The sequence below is a fragment of the Callorhinchus milii genome, unplaced genomic scaffold, assembly GCF_018977255.1.
Source record: "Callorhinchus milii isolate IMCB2004 unplaced genomic scaffold, IMCB_Cmil_1.0 Scaffold22, whole genome shotgun sequence".
NCBI classification, from domain to species: Eukaryota; Metazoa; Chordata; class Chondrichthyes; order Chimaeriformes; family Callorhinchidae; genus Callorhinchus; species Callorhinchus milii.
This window is the reverse complement of record NW_024704763.1, coordinates 7,225,428-7,249,492: the sequence shown is the minus strand read 5'-3', so window position 1 is coordinate 7,249,492 and position 24,065 is coordinate 7,225,428. Positions and strand designations below refer to the sequence as shown.

At 43.4% G+C, this 24,065-nt stretch overlaps 1 protein-coding gene across 5 annotated transcripts in view; it reads left to right on the top strand.

Annotated features, from left to right (window-relative positions):
- LOC103189029 (protein mono-ADP-ribosyltransferase PARP6) overlaps positions 1-24,065 on the top strand; it is a 42,851-nt gene that overhangs the window by 1,645 nt on the left and 17,141 nt on the right. For 3 of the 5 annotated variants that reach the window (XM_007909299.2, XM_042343077.1, XM_007909291.2), the window contains exons 2-10: positions 336-452; positions 1,492-1,569; positions 13,265-13,359; positions 14,406-14,466; positions 16,490-16,580; positions 17,815-17,881; positions 20,435-20,584; positions 21,059-21,209; positions 22,661-22,714. In XM_007909299.2, the coding sequence (XP_007907490.1) occupies positions 336-452; positions 1,492-1,569; positions 13,265-13,359; positions 14,406-14,466; positions 16,490-16,580; positions 17,815-17,881; positions 20,435-20,584; positions 21,059-21,209; positions 22,661-22,714 (864 nt within the window). Of the gene's footprint in view, positions 1-335; positions 453-1,491; positions 1,570-7,602; positions 7,642-13,264; positions 13,360-14,405; positions 14,467-16,486; positions 16,581-17,814; positions 17,882-20,434; positions 20,585-21,058; positions 21,210-22,660; positions 22,715-24,065 lie in introns of all 5 variants that reach the window. The other 2 variants (XM_007909279.2, XM_042343076.1) reach the window with 2 other exon arrangements.

Sequence of the window (24,065 nt, the reverse complement as noted above, 5' to 3'; positions counted from 1 at the left end):
GCTGTTGATTGCCCTCTGTGTAAAGGAATGTATGTGTTCTGAAATTGCCGTGTACACTTCAGAACCTGTGGCCTTTTGCTCTGCTCTCTTGGCAGATCGTATTATATAATATTGGCATATTGTGAACCATTGTTGTGGGTTCACTCTCCCAATCCCATTTAGGTTAAATAAATTAAGCCATTCAGCTTGTGTCAGCTACATTCCTTCACCAATCAGCTGATGCGTACGTACTTATTCGCCGCGGTACACGTGTGCCTCTGTTTATTGTGATTCATACCTTGAAAAGCATTGAAAAAAGCTGGATGTGTTTAAATATAGCACTGGTTTCACCTCAGGCTGGGAACAGTGCAGGGCTTGATGTTGACTGTCTCACAAGACCATCCCCAGTTGTGTGGCGATTTCCTCAGTCCAGTTTGAAAGGATGGTCAGGAGACAACCAGAGCTGTCTACAGGTGGGATCAAATAATAAAAAGACTCGCTAACATATAGTTGTGTTGCCAACTATCAGGGTTTTTTTTTGCCTTTAAGATCCATTCACGCCAGCCTTCATTAAATCTCAAAGTTATCTTCTTTCTATGATTAAGCCTCTCCCACCCACACCCCCCCGACCGCCCCACAACTGCCAATCTCCCCTCCCACCCGAGGCCTAGTTTTACCCGCACAAACATGGGTTAAAATTTAACATTACCAAATTTTTAGAAAATCATAGTTTTGGGTTGGCGTATTGCTTTTTTGGGGGTAATAATCCCTCAAAAAAATTATTACTTGGTCACTCAATCCACAACTGTTTGTGGGACACTACTGCCGCATTTCGCCCCCAAAATACAGTCAACTCACATAATCTTTACGACGTCTCAACGACGTGATAAGATGCTATATCAAATGCAAGGATTATTATTACATCCTTATTAGTATTCGGTTAGAAAACGTTTTCTTCCACATTTCTTAAAGTTCCAAATTGAGACTCTAATTGATGCGTTGCCTGCAATTCTTCACAATTCTTAAATCTTAAGGCAAAATGGCTGACACTCTAAAACTAGGTGGTCTGGCTGGACTTCAGCTCTCTGTTCTGGCTGATAGATCTGCTCGGAGGCCTCTGTTTATGTGGTTCAGCAACAACAGGGTCACGGGAGATTCACAAGAGCACCTCAACAGGCCTCCCATATGTATTAGAACACAGTTGGGTGGAAATTCTGTCTTGGTCAAAATCTACTGTTAATGTGGCATTTTGAAAGCCAGTTTTCTTTAATTTCTTTAAAATTAAAGAGTAGCTTCAAAATTAGAGAATTCAGGTTGCTTTGAAGTGTTATGTTAAATAGGGTTAATCCAGACCTCGTGGAGTTTCTCCCCAGGCATTTCTTTAGAACAAAGCCCAAATCATTGATGACTTCTTGACCCCTGAGACCTGAATGTTGGTGACACTGGTCCCTGTGTTCTGCAGACCGTGTGTGCTGCAGATTCTTGTTTTCAGCCCTTGTTATTTTCCTATAGGACATGAAAGGTCAGTGCTGGACTGATGAAGATTCTGATGGAGACAATGACTCGGACGAGTTCCTGTATGGGGTCCAGGTAAGCCCGTTTGGACACTTAAGTTGTCTCTTTGCATCACAGAGGTTTGGCCTTTTTCCTGATTTCTAGCTCTAATCATTGAGGAACCAGCATGTTCATGGGAGGGGAGGGGAGGAAGATGGAGGAAGAAGCCACACAGTTTTGAAGAGATGCTATGATGTAGAGCAGCGTCTTTTGTGACCAAGTTTTTCTTATTTACCCTTAAATCTCTTCTCTTCTTTCCCACTTTCTGCCCTCCTCTTTAGAATGGGTTTCAAGAGGGAATGATAAAGGCTTGAAGGGGTTGGGAGATAGGGCGAGGGCAGTGCGGTTGAGTGCACAGCTTGCTCTGGTAGATTTAATGGGCCAAATAGCCTCTTTCTACACTGTATATTTCTGATTTAACATTGATCTAGTTCACATGGGTGCTGGTCGCATTGCAATACCTACTTGGTGTATGTCTAGAGAGTAAGTGCTGTCCTAGTTCCTGGAGGAGGGATTGGTGGAGTGAGTTCTAAAGCTTTGGGGCGTAGTGCCTGAAAGTGTGTCCGCCGATGGTGGGGTGGAGGGGACGAGGGACAAGAGTCAGCCGAGTGGAGACAGCGGGTAGTGGAGTGGGGGAGAAAGCAGGTCAGAAAGGTAGGGAGGTGCCAGGGTGTGAAGGGATTTGTAGACGAGTGAGAGGAAGAAGCATTGGCCTACATGCTCATGCATCACACTTTTGAATTTAAAATATTAGGCAAATAATATCAGCCCAACAGACATTCCTGCTTTAATCTTAATTGCAAATCGTAATAAAATGGACGGCTAAAGGTATTGCCCTTTTAAGCACAGACGGACACAATGGGGAAAAATAGCCCTCTTCTGTGCCAGCTTTACTTGCTCAATCCCGATTATCATGTTATATAACACTGCAAAGTCCCCCCTGAGACGTCTCTTCTCACTGAAGAGCCCCATCTCATCTGATTCACCTCACACTGGGGACAATCCAAGTGAAACTTCTTGCATTCTCGTAACTCAAAATAGGTTGTGTCAGGCAGAATTCTTTGCAGAAGCTGCAGAAAGGCCTTGGATGTACGAATGTTCTTTGGTAGCATTATAACCGTCTCTCGAAATTTCAATGGACTGAGCAATTTCTGAACAGAGGGAAGCTGATGTGATTTGCAACATGCGATTTGTGACGTCAGAGTCCTGGCAAAACCGCCTCCTGAGGATTCTACAAAAAAAAAACTTGCATTTATATAACATGACCCCCTCCCACCACCCACCCCACCCACCCCCCAGTGAGAAACAGAGTCTTAGAACATTAACCTGGGAGCTTTTTCTGAAAACTGTCGCTATTCTGTTTCTCTCCCACCGCAGCAGCTCCCGTTGTCTGTTTTTGTCATCAGTTATAAGCAGCTGTCAGCCTCCGACAAGTGATGGGTTGATACGAAAATATTTGGATAGTTCCAAAAAAAAATAGCAACCGACTTGAGCTGCTGTCCTGTCCGCAGGAGATGGTGTGTTGGACACCTTTCACCTGGATAACACAGATCTCAAAATTAAACTGCGTCTGAGCCCACTAGCAATTTACAGCTGAAAATCTCTGATTTGCCATTCCCCCAATCCACAGCGACCCACATCGACTGTTTAAGAGCTGCCTTGTGCTGCCATTGATACACTGCGTCAGCGTGATGCAGGGTAAGGGGTGAAATCGGGCTAGTGTGGATGATGTCTGATTCGTCACTATTTGCATACAGAAATAACAGCGCAGTCTTTGTGAGCTACACTGTTTAAAAGGAGTCATAATGTCAAGCAAAATTGATGTCTGGCAGGTAATGAGAACTGATTTTAAATGACCTGGAACCATGTGTATAACATGTACAAGTGATCAGAGCTCTGTAGCCCACATTAGCACATTTTAACCCATCCCGCAAACTAGCATTGCTAGTTTGGCCTTCCTGACGTGAAAGGCGCTATACAAATGTAATCTTTTGTTGTTGTTTATTACCGATAAAACTTTGTATGAAACTCTGGGAACTGGGATTCTTCTCAGTTAGCCCTATAGCCCATAAACCTCTGGGGTAGGGGGTCCTGGCTAGACTAGCAGTGGGATGCTCATCATAATAATAATCCTTGCATTTGATATAGTGCCTTATCACATCTTCAAGATGTCTCAAACCGCTTTACAGAATATACTGTAAAGTGAATTGAAACACAGCAGTGTCCCACCAACATTCATGGATTGCTTGTAATGGCAAGCTATATGGTTTTCAGCTGGTTAAATTCTTGAAGTTACCCAACGCACACTTTGGGGTGCCCTGCTCCTTAGCTCTTGCCAACCTGGATCTGATCCTCTAGGGGATTAAGTGAGAAGGGTGCATCCCTCCAGGAGAGAGAGACAGAGAGCGTGTGCATTACATCCTACACACAGGGAAACATTCATTCAGTCGTTTGGTTTAAGCACGATGACGGATTTCCGTACGTCAGACACCCTGATAAAATTAATCCATTTTTTTTTAGACTCCGACTCACAGTCACAAGTATTGCTGTGGTAAATAGGTTATCATTTTAATAATAATTGACTGGATAAAACCAGGAAGCAGAGTCAGTAACGTGTCTGGGTTGTTGTCTCAGACTTTGATTTTATGGGCATAAAGTGAGCCTCAGTCTGTGTGTAAAGAGCATTATTAGTCATTATTTGGTCGCTGAGGGGGTGCAGAAAGGGCACTTATCCAAGGCAAAACTGATAAACACCACCTCTTCCAAGACCCCACCTATTAGCTGTCTCTCACACGGTCAAAGTCCTTGCATTTGATCACGATCACTTTCTCCGCCCTCTCCCCCCGGCTTGGGATCAGACTCCGCCACCGTCAAACTCTCCAGGACGCTAACCCGTGTGAAGGCCGCTATATAAATGCAAGTTGTTGTTGTTGCTATGTAATGATCTAACCTGGATACAACAGCAGGAAGCATTCGATGGAATGCAAAGTCCGCCTTGGTACACTTACAGGGCTCTGAATTGTTTTTATTATGTTATTGTGAAAGAATGTGTGGGTTAGGGATAATATTTTAACTGCAGAGTGAAACTCCTCCTTACAGTAACATCAACCAGCTGGCCTGAGCCCAAAATTCAACAAGCTTCTATTTTCTAGCCATAAAACAACCGTAGAGCTCCTGGCGTGACTCTGACAACCAGACCAGAAAGTTATAGATCAAATGGGTTTGTGCTGAGTTGGCTGAACTATCAGGTGGTAGCATGAGAAGTATAATTGACCTCAGAAGCTCTGGGCTAGGAAAGGAGGAGATTCTTTGCTGATTGCTATAATTAGACCTCACCCTTCCTTAAAGAGTCCACGTTTGTGTTACTCTGCCATGCACCTGGTAGCACTCATAAATAATTCTCCTTATAATAATCCTTGCATTCGATATAGGTTCCTTATCACGTCTTTGAGTGCTTCACAGAATATACTGTAATGCTTAGTGATTGAATATTCTGTGGACTATAACCAAGAAACCCCCCCGCCACCCCTACTCCTCTCACAACAATGGAATTCCTGCCCCATCCAAAAAAAGCAATTGGAGAATTAAATTTTGGGTGGTCCTGGTTGGAATGCGGCTCCCAATTTATGGAGCCCAGAATAAAGTTTGCAATTTAACAGCAATTTAACAATTTAACAATTTAAAGTTTGCAATTTAATTTTGCAAGTTCCAGTCGACCGAAATGTGAACCAAGTTGAAAGTGTAACAAAATAATTTAATCTGAGTTGGATTTACTTGGCTCAGTGTGACTTCTCAAAGGCCGAGATTGAGCCTGGTTTTAATATTCAAATATGCAGATACTTTGAAAATTGCCCCATAGACCTTGACAACTGCATTTGTTAAGCTTCCACCAAAGCTCTGCTGGGACTTTTAAATGCTTTTACAGCAAGAATCTTTTCATGTTCAGTTTAAACGTTGCTGCTTCGCTCAGATCTAATGAGCCCATCAATTATTTCATTGTTTTGTTCGTAATAAGACGTGTCTTTAATTTACCTGATCAATAAAATACTTTAGTTTCGTTTTGAGACTTAGTGTTGTGGTTGTCTGGTTACCTAATACCGGAGATATAATAATATAATAATAATCTTTGCATATTATATAGCACCTTATCGAGATGACTCAAAGTGCTTCACAGAATATACTATGAAGTGAATTGACGGTATATTTTGTGGGTGAAGCACGACAGCAATTTACACACAGCAGTGTCCCACAAACAGTCATGGATTGAGTGACCAAATTATTATTTTTTAAAAAACAATTAAGATTCCTAAGAGTAGGTTGTTAAGATCCAAGGCTTGGAGACCCCAGAGTGTGAGCGATGATTCCATCAGTTGGAAGTTTCCACATAGATCATTTCTATAGTATTTAGAGGCAGCTTATAGAAGCCAGAAGGTAAAATACTTTTGTAGAGTTTTCCCAGTGAACAAGAAATAAGAGACTGTTCAGCTTATGTCCAATACGTCAGTAACAAACTCATCTGGAGACAGAAACGGGGAACGAACAATTAGGTGATTCAGTAATTAAGATAAGTTACTTTTAGAAAATGCAAGAATAACAAGAATAAAATTTGCATTTCATGTCGGGAGAGAGTCTTAAAGCACTTCACGGAATTTTATTGTAAAGTGTAGTGATTGTATTATTACACAGTACCTCCCTTATCTTGATCAAGGCATGTCTCAAAGCAAACCTCTTTGACCGGGCTTCAGTCATCTGCATTGTCAAAACTAATAATAATCCTTGCCTATGTTATAGTGCATTATCACATCATTGAGATGTCTCAAAGCGCTTCCCAGAATATACACTAAAGTGAATTGACTGTATATTTTGTTGGGGCCAAGCTCTTTGAGACGTCCTCCCGATGTGAGAGGCGCTGTTTACATGTAAATTGTATCGTACTGTGTATTTTGTAGCCAAATAATAATTTAATAATAATTATTAGTATTTAATTAATAATAAGAGTATTCTGTTCCGATGTGATCTACCCTCTGGCATGTCAGTTACCTCCTGTTACCTCCAATGCACTGAGTTTGAGCTCTCACCAGGAGCTACTGGGTGAAGGTGAGAGACAAGAAATCTCACCTGGGGCTAGATTTACTCCATCAACACAGCATTTCAGAGTGACCAGAATTTGACAAATGCTTCATGACAGTCTTCAAATATTTTTTTTTCTGCGAGTATCTTTTAAGCGAATACAGACCACGGCTGCAAAGTTAAACCTGGATTCAACAATTTGCCAAATTCTATCTCGCTCTGAAAATGCTGCGCTATAATCTGCACTCGGGTGCAATTTCTAGTCAGAGGTTTGGATGTGAGGTCTGGATAATTGGAGAGCATTAGTTTTCCTACTGTATTCCAGGTGGGCAGAGCATATAGAAGCATTAGGAAATTAAAAATATTAAAGGAAGCGAGTGCGAGAGGGATTAGACTAAGTGACTCATGTGAAGAAATACATGATAATTCAAATATCAATATCCCAATTCTGCTTTATAATAATATTACAAATCCTTGCATTTGATATAGCACCTTATCGTGTCGTTGAGACGTCTCAAAGCGCTTCACAGAATATATTGTAGAGTGGAGTGACTGTGAATTTTGTGGGTGAAACGCGGCAGCCAATTGCGCACAGCAGCGTCCCACAAACAGTCGTGGATCGAGTGATAAAAAATTTTTTTTTAGAAAGCTTATTACCCCCGGAAAGCAATCCACCAATCGTTTAACAACTGGGTTCTTGCTTACTGCTAGTTAAGCAGAGGCGTTTGGAGTAAGGAAACTTGCCTAAGGTTTTGCTCTGCCCGGGAATCGAACCCAGATCTTCTCGCTTGTGAGGCGAGTGCTCTAATCGCTTGATTTTTGGAACATTTGTATGAGCGCTTTTTTTCCTCCTTAGCAACTTAATGCCACAGGGAGAAGGAGCTAGAATCTTCAGTGCAGATGAAACAGCGACACATATAAAGTGAATTTTTTAAATATATATATAAAATACTGGATGGATATTGCTCACAAAATAATACAGTCCTTCCTTTCCAATAGATACATGAATTGGCCCAGTCAGAAATATCAACCCAACAGGTAGGAAATCAATCATTTTTGCCCACGTATAAACGCTGCACTATTAGAGAGCACACAGTCATGTTTCCAGTTTACAGCAGGAAGATTCATAAAAATGATCTCAAGATTGATTAGAAGGTCGGCACTTTTTGCAATGATTTCTGCTTTGTTTTAAAGCTGTCATTGCCTGCATTGCTGTGTTGCTGTCTCTAACCCCCCCCGCCCCCCCCCCGATGCCTAGTTTGTACTGTCGGAAGCGAGGCCGTAATGCTTATAGCAATGGAGAGATCGGGAAACTCAAGTTACACTTCCATGGGGAGATATCCCAACCACGTTTGGGGTTCAGACCTGGGTCTATTTATGTAACATTTCAGAGTGTCCAGAACTTGGCAAACTCTCCAGCTGTTACCCCAATGCACATTCTTGGGGTCTCCAAGCCTTGGTTCTTGCCAACCTGCGCCTAATACTTTCCGGAATTAGGTAAACAGGGGGGCGTCCCTCCAGGGAGAGAGAGCGCATTCCATTCCAACAATCTATCTCTGGAATTTCCAGAATTTGCATTTGATATCACCCCTTATCACGTCTTCGAGACCGTCTCAAAGCACTTCACAGAATACACTGTAAAGTGTGAATTGACTGTATATATTATGCATACTCTTGAGCATGAGTTTCTGCATGTGTCAGACACTCAGCTGACCAAAACAATTAATCCACGGAGAATCGACTTGGAAGCTGAGACCGAATTCAACACTTTCCCAAACTCTGGACTCCTTGCAAATGCCACAGAAATAGAGTAAATCTAGACGGGGGCAGAGTTCTTCCTGACTTGCTCCCAATCGCTCCTACTGCAAGTTGAGAAGGGCTCTGCAAATGTACACAGAGCTCTGCAAACCATAGACCGCAGGGTTTTATTGCTTTTAAAGAGATAGCAGCGTGAGCGGTCCTTTAATAACATTATAACAACAATAATCCTTACATTTAATATAGCACCTTATCTAGTCGTTGAGTTGTCCAGGTAGGTCCGTGGTACTCCAGGGCGCAGCTGATGACAGCTCAGCCAGCCTGGCTCATTGGCAGGACTCGCAAAGGCAGACCAGTTCCTGGGGACAGGGATTCTTCCTACTCAACTCCTGTTAACCCTGTAAGCCAAAGCCCTAAGGGCTAGGGCGGTCTCAGCTACACAAACAGCGGGAAAGCTTGCCAGACAGTACTTTCAATGCCCGGCTTTAGGTGGTTAAATGCACGCTCCGGGATCTCTTTAAGAACTTGGGTCTCACCAACCTGTACCTAATACTCTCTGGAATTAGGTAAATAGGGTGCATCCGTCTGGAGAGTGAGTGCTCATTCCCCTCCAGACACAGGGTTATTTCCATGTGTAGATGGTGTATGTATGTGGAACTCTGGATTGGATAATCTTTAGCATGGCGATAGGTTTCAGCATGTGGCAGACACTCAGCTGACCAAAAAAAAACATGGACACACATATTAACCCAAGTCTTAACGTTAGTCGTGAACTGCGGTTATCTTTTTATTGCTCTCTTAAAAGTTCCCCTAGGGCCTGGGAACGTAAAAACTTTCAATATGTTTAACTTAAAGGTTCGGTTTACCTGCACACTTTTCACTCAGAACTGGAGTCAGAGCTAAAATCCTGTCTTAGGTTTATAAGGCATCTGTTAACAGATGCCTGGCCAATGCTGTCGCAATGCAGAACACTTTTGGACCTCAATCTGATTCCATACAGACACAGCGTTAGAATGGTGGACCTCGGAAACATTTAAAGGGGAACCGCATCTGTCTGGCTGCCCAGTGCGCAGTGTCTCGATTATCATCTGTCATTGTTGTTGTTTTTTTTGCTGTTTTGTTTTAAAAAAAGCTCTGCTGTTTAGAGGCAGCCTTGGGACCAACACTTCTTCAGAATCCTCTGTGCATTTGGCATCTCGAAATTCTGCCTGAGTGTGGGGAATGTAATAATAATAATCGTTGCATTTGATGTGGCGCCTTATCACGTCTTCGAGACGTCTCAAAGCGCTTCACAGTACGCACTGTGAAGTGAATCGACTGTATATTTTGTGGGCAAAATCTGGGGGATTGGAGGATGGGATTCCTTAGGAAGGATTCTGAGTCGTGCAAGAGAGGGGTGGTGAGGTGCGCAGGTGCACTCCGGGTAACAGGAAGTAGGTCACGCCAACCGACCCGCAGGAACTGCGCTAGCTTGCGATCCACTTCCGCAGCAATGACAGAATTCCTTATTTGCGGAATCCTCCGGAGGCAAAATTGCGGATTGGGGTCGTGCGTTTCGCGCAGAAAATACACAGTCAATTCACTTCACAGTATATGCTGCGAGGCGCTTTGAGACGTCTAGAAGACGTGATAAGGCACTGCATGAGACGCAAGGTTTATTATCTGAGAACGAGAAGTACTGGTTCTAATCATGTGACTGTGTCGGTGGGGTGGTGGTGGAGGAGGGAGGTTGTACAGAAATGTCTGTGTCTTGTTTGCCTTGAACAAGTGATTGTCGTTGAAAGCCTCGCACAGGATAGAAACTGACAGCTCAATCAGTCCACAGATACCCACCTCTCCATTAGCCGACTGGTTTATGTGACAATCTCTCTCTGACTACGGGTGATCCTCTGGCTGGCGCTTTGGAGAAACAGCGAGTGACAGCAAATAGGATTGTTTGCAAAACCGTCTCTCAGTTAGCAGCGGAGAAGGCGTCGAAATAGTCAACAAATAAGAAAAGAGCTGCCTACGTGGTGTAACGTTTAAAGAAAAGAAGAGGCTGATTTATATCTGCAGCAGAATCCTTTTATTAATGTAGGTCTTTAGGAATCACAGTGTATTAATGGAAATGTAGGTTGCTGAGTGCTGACCAGTGCTGACAATGTTACAGAGTGGAAAAGCGGAGATATATTTTGGGGGAAAAATAACTGGAAGGAAACTTTCATAAAAATTATATACATATATTATACAGTACATAAAATAATTTTTCTCAGATACGATCAGCTTCGGAATCGAGCCGGGCATGGTTTTGGCAAAAATAGAAATTCCCACGGCTTAGTGGAACACCGGGAGCGTACTTGACCAAATGAGTCAATATTTTTTGGTTTTGTGAAGAAATGTTTTGGGATCGTGGTCCTCAGCCACAATAATGGCTCAGTGGGTTAATCGTAAGTGACATTGTCTTTCGTACGACTGATCCTCTGAGAGATAGAAAAGACCATCCAGAAATTCCACTTAATTTCAGCGCCGAGAGACCATCTCTCTCAAAACTTGAGATTCACTTCACAGTTAAATCCTGTGAAACGCTTTTGAGACGTCCTCCCGACAGGATAGGGCGCTCTATCAAATGCAAGGATTCTAATAATAATAATCCTAATCCTCGCATTTATACAGCGCCTTATCACGAAACACGGCAGTTTCCCACAAACAGTCGTGGATTGTTATTATTAAGATCGGGCAGCAGTGTGGTCGATTCTTAAATTCCATCTTAGTTTCCCACGGCTCTTGAAAAGAAACCAGCTTCGGAATGGAGATCCAATTTTAAGAATTGTCCTCAATTCTGCGCCTCCACAAGGCAATTGTGTCACGGGCGGAAGCTTGGTGGAATTTCAGGCTTAGCCCAGTCAAAGCAGGTTCCCATCACTCAACTGTGGCACAACTCCCTTTTCACTGAAGGCGGTAGGATTACCCTTGTGTTTGTCCATCACTTTTGCCTGCTCCCACTAACCTTAGGCCAGGTCTTTATCGGTAATGTTTAGCAACGGCCACTCGGAGGCGTGTGAGGTCAGTATGTGAACACTGCAAATATGCCTACTCTCCCTTTATCGGGTTGGCACTGCCCGCAGCTGTGATGATGTTTAGAGGGTATTCCCCTAGTCCCAGAAACCAGGAGGGAAATCCAACCAAATACGTCTCCAATATTCAAGGCCACCATATAGGAACATAGGAATTGCTGGACCAAGGGCTATCTGGTTCGCCTTCTACCGTCCTGGTAGTACATGCAACAATAATGGAGATGTTAATAGCAATTAATTCTATATGGATTAGTCCACAGCAGAGTGGAAAGCTTTGGGAACTTTAGGTCAAAAGTGCCCTGGTTCGTCCAAGTATATTAAACTTACTGGGCGTCATGTCTCAAATTACTCACATACTGTATCCCAAAATGTTATTCCCTAAAAGAAATCTTATCTAATTTGTATTTGAAGGAATCAACATTTTCCGCTGCCACCGTCTCTCTAGGGAGCCTGTTCCATAGATATATCGCTGGCTCACTGAAATAGTGCTTGTGCAGCTTTCCCTTGAATTTATCCCACTTTAATCGCAGGCTGTGTCGTCTGGTTCCACTGTTCTTGACCAGATGAAACAACCAACGTATAACACAATCCAATACACATTTATACACCACCTTTCACGTCGGAATGACGTCTCAAAATGCTTGATTCTGCTGGCTGGGCACCTGAGGTGGGGATGGGAACCAGAAGGTTGAGGGAGAAGGGGGAAAGATGTCCGCATTATGTGTTGTAGCATCTTTCTTTTAAAATTCCAATTTAACAACTCTGTTGAAAAAATACATCTGTTGTGGTGTGGAAACATGCACTAGTGCAAAATAGTGCAAATAGGGCAATAGTGCATAATAGTGCAATAGTGTGAAATAATACAAAAGTGCGTGAGGGTGGAATCGTGCAAAATCGTGTGAAACAGTGTAATTGTGTGAATTAGTGCAACAGTTTCTATTGGTGCAATAGTGTAAAATAGTACAATAGTGCGGAATAAATCAAAAGTGTGTAATAATGCGTAACAGTGTGGAATCGTGCCAGCCTCTGAAGTTAAACTCATTCTTTTGTGTTGCATAAATCACCAGGGAAAGTTTACACTGCACCAGACGGTGCCCCCAATGCAACGTGATGTGTTTCCCAGAGTGAATGAATAATGGTGGCTGGTCTGGAACAAGCTGTTCCAGGTGTCTAATTCTCCCCCCCACCCCCCACCCCTACCCCCGCCCCTCCGTCCACAACTTTCTGACACGATGACACAAGCCCCTTTAACAAACTCCAGAGAATGGGCTAAATCGATAATAATAATAATAATAATAATCGTTGCATTTGATATAGCGCTTTTCACGTCGGGAGGACGTCCCAAAGCGCTTCACAGAACACACTGTAAAGTGAATTGACTGTATATTTGTGGGCGAACGCGGCAGCCAATTGTGCACAGCAATGTCCCACAAACAGTCGTAGATTGAAAATAACCAATTTAATTATTGTTTTTGGTTTTGGAGGGATTATTATTAGGCTCTGTGTGGAGTAAGGAAACTTGCCCAAGGTTTCACCCTCTGCCTGGAATTGAACTCAGGTCTCTCACTTGCAAAGCGAGTGCTCTAACCACTGAGCTACAGGACTCCACTCAAGTGAAAGGAAAGGACTTGCCCCCTTTAAACTCAAATCCAAACGGTACACCCATCCCGACTGCCATCATTCAAGCACTTGCAGGGGGGGGGGGGAGAGACAGCGAGAGTGAGAGCGAGCGAGAGTCGGCCTCAGCTGGCTGGGTTCCTGAACAGGCCAAGACATCAGCAGCAACAACATTGACAGCTCTTTCTCGGGAAGGCACGACAGTACATTAGAGCGTGTGTCCGTTTTTATAGGGTAGCTGTGCAGCTGATCTGTACCGTCACCCACAGCTTGACGCAGACATAGAAGCAGTAAAGGAAATCTATGGGGAGAATTCCGTCTCTGTCAGGTAAGCGTTTAAACGTTAAAAGATTTTAAAGTCTGGCAGGTTTTTCTGTTAACTGTGCCTTTCGTTTGCCTGATAATTTACTTAGAGCTTCTTTTTTTTTACGAAGGTGGGGAGGGATTGAAAAAGCTCCAGACATCCGTTTAAATCAACAATGTTGTTTTATTTTATTTTGTTCAATCGTCTGCATTTTATTTTCTTTCTCCCTGTGATGGGAGGATGGGACAGCCTACGCTATAAGCCTCTGCTCCATCAATTCTTCTCCGATTGCCACTGCAGGGTGGAACCGAGCCTGTCAGCTTCCGTCTCCCTTCCCCACCCAACGCTGGAGCCCTCCAACCCCATAAAGCACCCAGCCCGGCAGCATGACAGCTATCGTTAACTCACCTTCGTCCGTTCAGGGGAAAAGCAATAATATTTGCACCTGACGCCAAGTCTTATCGCCACAACAAGCCACGTTCAGTGCTTGTTCTTGAAATATGGTCACTCTTATGCAGACAAACGCAGCAGCTAATCTGTGCCAGACACCAACGGTTCCAGTAACTGTGATGAGATGAATGATCAATGACTTTCCCCTTCCGAATTTGCATGAGGGAAGAAGTGGGAAGGACTCCTCCAATTAGGTTTGTGGGAATGTCTCACGGTCCGTCACAACCTATTCTCCGCTAAGTGTCCGCGTTCAACGACTCCCATTCTAATTTCTCGTCCAGCCCACCCTTTCGTCAAGAGGAAGCCAATGTTCTTCCAAGACAGCTCTGCCCTCCTTGGTTGCTCACTCTCTGAGCTGTGGCCCACATTCACACCAACCTTGTGATGCATAGAAAGAATCACCACCCAATTTTGTGCTGTGAAAACATTCAATGCTAAGCGTTCCTTTCACGTCACTCCAATCCTATGTGTTGGGTTCGGCACTATTGGGATTATTTCCTAATTAAGAAATCAGTTAAGAAATGCTGCAAAATTGACTGCCTGGTATTGTGACAGCCCCCAAAAAACCTTTGAAAAGTTCTGAAAGGCGTGTGGTTTATTGACTGTGTTCTGTGTTGCAGGGAATATGGAACGATCGACGATGTGGATGTGGACCTACACATTAATATGAGTTTTCTTGATGTAAGTCCTCCCCACTTCATATGTTGGACAGCGAATTGGATAAGAAGCCCCTTAGTGAAACCTGGAATCACCCTCTATGTCCATGTAATGTTGTTGTCAGCTGGCTCAGTTGGTGGCACGCTCACCTCTGAGTCAGAAGATCATGTGAAGAAGCCCCATGTTGGGACTTTGAACTCACGTAGTCGAGGATGATGCTCCAATGCAGTGCTGAGAGAGCTTTGCATTGTCAGAGGTGTTGTCCTATAGATGGGACATTAAACTAGTTTGCCTTTTAAGGTGGATGTTGAAGATCCCACAACACTAGTTGAGAAGAGGAGTTTCTCCTGGTGTCCTGGCTACGATAAAATTAACCGTTCACTTCACTTTTGTACATGGGGTGTTGCTGTGTGCTGATTGTATGATGCATTCACCTACAAAACGTACAGTTTCTACACTCTATGGTAAAGTGCTGTGCATCCTCCTCTTAATAATAATAATAATAATAATCCAGGCATTTGATATAGCGCCTTATCACATCTTCGAGATGTCTCAAAGCGCTTCACAGGTTATACTGTAAAGTGAATTGACTGTATATTTTGTGGGAGACGTACTATTCCAAATGCAAAGATGTTTGATGATAATCCTTGCATTTGATATAGCGCCTTATCACATTATTGAGACATCTCAAAATTTACTGTAAAATGATTTGAGTGTATATTTTTGGGGTGAAACTCGGCAGACAATTGCGCACAGCAATTACAATGTATTGGAAAGGGAATTAAGTGCAAATTGATTATCTCAGTCCAAGCAATTAAAAGGAGCTTGGTGGAAGTGGGAGAAAACAATTAGTCAAACCGCATTTTTGCAGCAGTTTGTTGACAGGAGGCTAAGATCTTCTGTGGGAAGGTGAGAGTGCTGCTTGGTATTGATGATGGAGAGGAGCTGAGAAGCTTTCTCTGCGGTTACAAGAGTCGTGGATGGAATTTGCCCATTTTACCAGGTCAGCCAGTTGTTTGCATGGCTGGAGAGATCCCCTCCCAAAGAAGGTTGGAAGACAGGACCTAAAGACACACAGTGTCCGGGCAAGACTGTGGACTAGAGGAAGGGACATGAGAACATAAGGAATCCTAGACGAAAAAAAGACCAAGGTCCATCTAATTCGTCTTCCACCTCCCTGGCATTGTATACACATATATCCTAAACTCCCCTATGTACTATATCCCATAATATTATTTCCTAAAAGAAAACTATCTAATCTGTATTTGAAAGAATCAACATTTCCTTCTTCAACTGTTTCCCTAGGGAGCCTGTTCCACAGGTTCACTATTCGTTCACTGAAATAGTGTTTGTGTAGATTCATTTTTAATTTACACCCCTTCAATCTCAGGCCGTGTCCTCTGGTTTTACTATTCTGGACAACTTGAAACAGCCTATTGTTTTGCACCTTCAGTATCTTAAAGATAGCAATCATGTTGCCTCTCAATCTTCCCTTTTCCAGCGTGAACATGCCCAATTTACTTAGCCACTCCTCATAGCCCAGTCCTTCCATTCACTCAATCATTTTGGTTGCCCTCTTCTGTATCTTCTCGATTTCTCCAATATCCATTTTGTACTGCGGCGACCAGAACTGTACACAGTACTCTAAGTATGGTCTCACCAATGATTTATACAGTGGCAGGATTACTCCACTATTTCGGCTGCTATTGATCTTTTGATACATCCCAAATCTGGTTTGCTTAACTCACTGCCACAGAGCATTGTCCTTTTCATTTTCCATACATATTATTTTCCTTCAGTTAAAATAATAGTCCCTTCCAGGTTTTTTTGCCCCTATGTTAAGTACATTTCTCCACATTGAATTTCATCTGCCATCAATTTGCCCAATTCCCCAAGTATGTTCAAATCCTCCTGTAATCTATCTTATTCAACTTCGCAAAAGTATGTTTGAAAAGTCCAGGCAGGTGGTAACAAAGTCAAGAATAACCCTCGATCTTCCTGAATATAGCAATGGCCCTCCAAGTAACGGATGTGGTTTGTTAAGCAGGAGGAGATTGCCACAGCCTGGAAAGTGACGCGGACAGAACCCATCGTACTCAGACTGAGATTCTCTCTGTCTCAGTACCTGGATGGACCTGGTGAGTGCTGAGAAGCCATGATATTGAAGTGAATTCCTGTAGATTACACAAACCCTCCTCTCAGCGAGCTCCGTCCTGCTCCATGTACTCCGTCCAGCCTGCTCCACCATTGGCGGTCTGGCCTTCAGCCTCTGTTCCCCCACCCTTTGCAACTCCATCTCACAGTGCTTTCACCTCGCCTCCTCCCTGGCCTCCTTCAAGGCTTGTTTCACGACCCTCCTCTTTGACCACACCTTCGGTTAAACCCCAGCTCGGGAATCCCTCACTGTCCAGCTCCTTGGGACAACCTCCCGACATGATAGGCGCTATACAAGTTCATTTGTTGTTATTGTATGATTATCCACAAAACGAAAGGGTATTTGTTCCCTGATAGCAACAGTATACTGACATGTCCCATTCCTGCCTGGAAACACCTTATCAAGTGGACGTTAAAGCTCCAGGACGCCAATCAGAAAGATAGTGGGGTTTCTTTCAGTGTCCCGGCCAACAATCCTCCAGATAAATTGGCAATAATATTAAATAATAATAATCCTTGCATTTGATATAGCGCTTTTTATGTCTTCGAGACGTCTCAAAGCGCTTCACAGAATATACTGTAAAGTGAGTTAACTGTATATTTGTGGGTGAAACTTGGCAGCCAATTGCGCACATCAGTGTCCCACAAATAGTCGTGGATTGAAGTGACCAATTCATTACTGTTTTTTTTTCTTGAAGGATTATTATCAGGCGTGTGGAGTAAGGAAACTTGCCCAAGGTTTTGACCTGACGGGAATCGAACCCAGGTCTGTAGCTTGCGAGGCGAGTGCTCTAACTACTGAGCTACAGGACTCCACTGAGCTACAGGCAACACCCTTCTCTGCAGCTTGTGACACCTGCTGTGTGCAAATTGGCTGCCGCGTTTGTCTACAAATGCAGAGCCACCACATTTGACAGGGATTAATCTATAAAGTGCTTCGAGACCTTTTGAGGGTCTAGCGCCAATATCTGATGCAACATAGAAACAGGAGTAGGCCATTCAGCCCCTCGAGCCTCTTTCGCCATACTATAAGACCATGGCTGATCTGTACCTTAAGTCCAATTATCGGCCCTTGCCCTGTATCCCTTATTACCCTGACCTAACATTGTAAGGCTTATTATTGGTATGAATTCATCAGGAACATGGAGATATGTCCCAATAGTTCAGGTAGGTCAAATTTCTAAGTTTGAATGAATGACAACTGTTTTGACCCTACAGAACCGTCAGTAGAGGTATTCCAGCCATCCAACAAAGACGGCTTCGGTCTTGGACTACAGCTGAAAAAGTGAGTGTTTTAGTTTCCAACATGTTATATAATTCAACAGCTTTTCAACATGTACCACTGGTGCAAATAGTGAGCCTGGGTTGGAACAGAGGCTATTTTTCCTATAGTTTATTATCCTAGACTATAGGTTTTGATGGGTTTTATTCATACAAACTCTTAATAGCCTTTCATGTGATACTATTACAGGCCTGAGGAAACACTTGAAATGTTCTTCTGTTGTTAAATAGAATTACACAGAATTCTACAGCACAGAAACGAGTGGTTCAGTCCAAATAGTGTGCGCCGGTGTTTATACTCCAAAGTAGCCCCCAACTCTTCCGTTCCCCCCTCCTATACCCCACTATTCCCTTCTCCCTCATGTATGCATCTACTTTCTTCTTAGATAGGTTACTTTGATTCTTTCTGTGTCACCCACAGCTTCCACATTCTCACCACCTAAACAAGCATCGCAGTGTGTTTAAACTGTTAGACCGACTGACATCTCAGTGTGTTTACACTGCAGGCACAGCAATAGCAGATGGCATGTTAAGCCACTGAGGGGCAGAATAGTGTGAAACACGCTCTGTAACTGGCAGTGCTTTAGCTGATGTGCGAGTACGTGCTTGATACTCACAATGGTCCAGTCGTCAACTCTAAACTCTGTTTTCTTAGAAAGCAGCTGTTAAGAGTTGTGAAAGGGAAACAAAGAGGCAATATTGGGTTGAAAGCCGAGATTTGTAACCCATCATCCTGGATCTCTATAACTGTTCTGCTGCATAGAGCATTGCGCAGTTTCTTTCTATATGATCTGATCCTCATTGTGTTCAGTAAAAATACTTAGAATTACCTAGATTGCTACATCACGGAAACAAGCATTCGGCCCAACTAGTCCGATCTAGTGTTTACACTGCTCACAAACCTCCATCCTTCCTAGTCCTCTCTCCTAAACCCCTCTATTCCCTCCTCCATCATCTATGCATGAGGGCCATTTTGCCCCCGTTCAAATCCTAAATGAGAAGCTGCTTTGAGATGAAGAAAATAACAGTACTTTATGACACATACAGCCAATATAGTTATTTGATCCAACACCAGTGACTCACAGTTAAGACACTAGCACGACAGTTTGTTCCCTTCTCTCCTGACCTTGTGCTGGGGTACCACCATCACCTGCAGGACCTCACACATGTAGCCGTTATGCACCTGTGAGCTATCACCAAGGTGTGTGCCTGCTGGAGAGTATTACAGTGAGAAATGAGAGCCATTTCCAGGAATAGTCTTCTGCAGAGTCACCCTCTGGTGGATTTATGCTACAACTAGTGCTGCATGATGCTAATCGGTGGGAGAACGCTTTAGCATTGATCAGCCAGGTGTCGGACACAGGCGGAAACCTATCCCCATGCTTAAGAGTATCCAAACCAGACTGAAAGTACCGCTTATGTATGCTACCTACACTTGGAAATATCCCTGTTTCTGGTGACAGGGAGGGGAAGGGAAGTATTCAATGTCAGAACATCTTAATCAAAAAATTCTGTTCGTTATTTGTACTGAAATAATGAACCATCTTTCCTTTTTTCTAAACAAATGAAGGTTTTCACAGAAACAACTAGAACTTAAATGCTCAGACCACTTTAAAGTACATTTCTCCAGACTTAATTCAAGTGCTTGAGTCCAAATGCACTTTAATGGGATTGACTGACCGCAACTGACTTTTCATGATAAACAGAGATTTCAATTGAAATTGCTCCAAAATGACTTAGGTTTTTAATGGAGTTAAATAGTGAAGGTTCACATGATTAAAGTTCTCATGAGAAAGCCATTAAACCCATAAAAAAAATGACCTGTATGGTTGCACAATGTATTCTGAATAAGTCTATGGGATATATTCTTAAGTAGGTCTAAAGCTGTAGCGATTAAGTTCCGGAGCTACCGTGATCCTGGGCTATGTTCTAGAGCTGATCCAGTTCAGGATCTTTCTTGGAACATCTTCTGGAGTGTTTTAAAATATAATTCTGGAGCGTGTGTTCTGGAGCTAATGTTGACCCAGAAAGTGCACATTTAATGGAGTTAGAGTGTGGGATGTGAATAACAACAATAAACAACAACAACAAGTTGAATTTATATAGCGCCCCTCACGCAGGGTAATGTCCCAGAGTGCTTGACAGTGATGGAACATGCCATTGGGGGTGGCGCTGGGGGAGGGGGGGAAGTGACCATAGGCATGTTCGAAACAGAAGGCCTTCAGGTGCGACGTGAAGATGGGGAATGAAGGGGGCAATGCAAAGAGATTGAGGGAGAGTGTTCCAGAGTTTCAGGACATAGTGACTGAAAGAACAGCCACCGATGGTGGAACGGAGGGCACGAGGGATGTGCAGGAGGCTGGAGCCAGTCGAGCAGAGGCAACGGATGGGGGTGTTGGGGAATAAGCAGGTTGGAGAGGCAGGGAGGTGACAGGGCATGAGGCAATTTGAAGACAAGTGTGAGGATCTTAAAATTGATCCATTTGGTGAAAGGGAGCCAGTGAAGACAGTGAATCATCCTTTGCTATTGACCATCTTTTGCGCTCCTCATTTTCAGAATCCTGGGAATGTTCACCTCACAGCAATGGAAACACCTGAGCAACGATTACCTAAAGCATCAGCAGGAGAAGAGACAGAGCTGGTTTAAGTCAAGTGGAACAATCAAGAAATTCCGTTCAGGCCTCAGCTTCTTCTCACCAATCCCAAAGTAAAGTAGGACGTCTCAGTCTATGTTGTATGTTTGTTTCAAAAAAGATGGGAAAGTGCAATTGGGATCAGTAGAAACGCTGTGCATTATCTGTGATTCTACTGATGTTAAATGGGTTTGAATACTGTCAGAACTCTTAAGTGATATGTGGTAATGCTAGGAGCAACGGGGCACAGAATTGGGCCTGTAATTTCCCTTGGCATTTAACTTGACTATTGCTGTAGGGTGAATTAGCTGGGGAAACTGACACTGATAGGTGGAATAGTAGGGTGGGCGTTCTGGAAGTATGAGACCGGATGGACCGAAGAAATTTATTCATTCAAACTAGTCTTGCTAGAAACAATAGAGGGTATCATCCACCAAAAAGAAAATGTGTGACCCTGAGCGAGCGATGTTGCAATTTGATATGATAACACAGAACCCACCCACCCCTCCCCACCCCAGCTGTTGATGGTTCTTTATCATTCCTTGTAGGTCTCCAAGTTTTCCCCTCATCCAGGATGCTGTGCTAAAGAGCAAGCTCGGGGTGCCTGATCTCCGAGTCAATCGCATCATCAACCGTTCCATCTCCTGTACCATAAAGCCCCCCAAACCAGAGCTATTCGGGTACCCCTCTGCCAACCAGGTAAGCTGTGCAGCCTGGGTATTGTTCATGGCGGGAGGTCATGAAACAGAGAAGTGGATGGAGTTTACATTTGTGTGTATAAATTGGGCGATAACAAAACAAAAAGCTTTCAGAATTGCAGTGAATTGTTCATTTGAATTGGTTTAAAATTGCTGATTTGAGGCAATGTGACAGCAGGAATGTGGAATTGTACCTTGTTTATCTCGTCAGTGTACAGGACCCAAAACTCTGGCCCAGGCCAGTCCTGACCAACAACATTGGAGGATCAACTGAAACAGGCACAGATACTATCTGTTACAACATGCGTGACTATGTACAAACTTGGGTAAATGTCTGTCCATGTTCCTATCAGCAGTGAGAGTATTGATATGTACAGGAGCCTTATCATGACTCCCCTACACATACATTCTATAATCCATTAATAGTGGCCTTTTGTCTCAAGTACAGCTTCGGGCAGTGAGTTCCACATTCTCACCACCTATATTCTATGCCTTAATACATCTGTTTCTGGTTATCTTATATCTACGTCTTCTAGTTTTGGTCTAACCGACAAATGGAAGCACTTCATTGGATGTCCACTGTATCGAATCCTTTCATAATCTGAAACATCTCTATCATGAATGACAAGACGCAGTAGGCTTTCTTTGGGAGGCTCTAAAATAATGGATATTACTGTATTATCTGTCTGTATATTAGACTGCAATTCTCAGTTGAGTCCATTTCTTGTCAGATAACCCATTACATTGCTGGTATAGTGTTCTGTTGTAAGTACCTGCTCTTGTTTATGGAGTGAAACCTGACTGTAGCACACAGGTCCCATCAAACAGGATTATCTCCATGACATATCCAGTGGGAGAGTTGTGAGCTAAGATGGAGCATTGTAGACGATCAATAACGCAAGAAAGGTTTGGAGGCTATTCAAGATTGCAACACGTTCTCAGACTATTAACTTTTGTTGGCTCTGACAACATAGCAAACTGAAACCGTCTTGGTATACTTTAACACGACCACAACAACTTGCATTTACACAGTGCCCCTTCGCGCAGGGTAGTGTCCCAGAGTGCTTGGCAGCAGGGAGCATGATTCTAGCCGGGGAGAGTGTGACTGTAAGTTACGGTCGAAGAGGAAGGTCGTTCAGGCATGAACTGAAGATGGGGAAGGATGCGGGTAAGGTGGAGGGATCAAGGGAGAGAGTGTGACGATCTTGAAAACGAGACAACTACTGAGGCCGAGCTCACAGCCACATTTAAAAGGGAAGTGGATGAACAGTTAAATGTAAAAGGAGCGCAAAGCCAACTGAGATTAGAGTAGTTGAACTCCAGTGAAGGAGATGACATTCCATAGGCTCAACAGCCTCCAATTTCTATGCACTTCCTGGAGCCGTGATCTGTTTCGGTTTAATGTTAAGCACGAAAGCCTCACAATTTTGTCTTCTCTTTATCTATCTGCAGGCTGGGAGTCACTGCAAGAACATTCCAACACTAGAATATGGCTTTCTTGTACAGGTAAGTGTTGAGACATTTGCAGATCTTGTGTGTGTGGGGGGGGCTGGGGGTGGGGTAGTAAAGGGAAGAACTTCTATGTGGTTTAGACTAACAGTATTTTCTTGGTGATCCAGAATGTGCAGATTTTCAAATTCATTTGATTTTGAAGCCGCCTTAGATTTTTTTTATAGAAACTAGAGATACACGACTTCAAAAAGTAAGAATCTGCCAAATTTGGCACACTCTGAAGATAGTGCCAGTCTACACCCAGATGGAATTTCTGGCCTATGTGTAGGTGTAAAATGTAAAGCAACAAACACAGGTAACAATAAATTACCACCCACCGCTCCTTATCTTCGGGGAAAGAAGGACAATGCATTTCCATGGTCTCCCATGTTACATTTGTCCGTTCCATCTGAAAGTCCAATCTTTTGAATGGAAGCTAAATGACTAATGGTAAAGCATTCACTATTGCTCAACCAGGGTAAAATTGAATCCTCGCACAGACTAAATTTGACTCTGGGGAACCGAGACATTACTTCAAATATAATATAAGAACTGGCAGCAGTTCCCACTTGCCATCTTAGGAGTATTCATCTAAAGGCCGTGCAATTGGGAAGAACTTGTTAATGGTTGTCCAATAGCATTAATGGCCCAGCACTATCATTTATTGCAAAGATTGGAAGCTCAACCTTTCTGTGTAGCTGGTTTGCTGGAGAGATACAGTGAATCACTAAGCAGTTATTGATCTGTTTATTACCTTTCCGGACAGATCTGGGCTACGCACATCAAGGGACATTGTGGCTGACGCAAGCTGGAATTTTTCGTGTGATCGATTTTCATCTTAAATGCGTGCACACTTCATTTATCGTAGCTATGTGTTCGATGGATTCATTTCATCAAACTTGCATCAGTTTGTTTGTGCAGAGCATCAATAAGGCAGGGGTGCTTCACAAAGGATAACGGCAGCATGTAGTATGGGAAGCATATGTAGTCTAGGCCGATGCTCCAGTGCAGTGCTGGGGGAAGCTTTGCATGTCAGAGATGTCGTCCTTCAGGTGAGACGTTAAACCAAGATCCCGCCTGCCTGTTCCGGTGGATGTAAAAGATCTTGTGGCACGATTTGTAAAGGGAAACAAGTTTGCCCAAACAGATAAAATTGGTTATTTACTTGATGGCGGTTTGTGGGACATGGCTGTGTGCAAATTGGCTGCCACGTTTACCTACAAGTACGCAGTAACTCCATTTTACAGTTAAATCCCATGAAGAGTTTTGAGACCTCTCGATGACGTGATAACAACAACAGCAAATTGCGTTTATATAGTGCCTTTCATGTCGGGAGGGCATCCCAAGGTGCTGGACAATGAGGTGT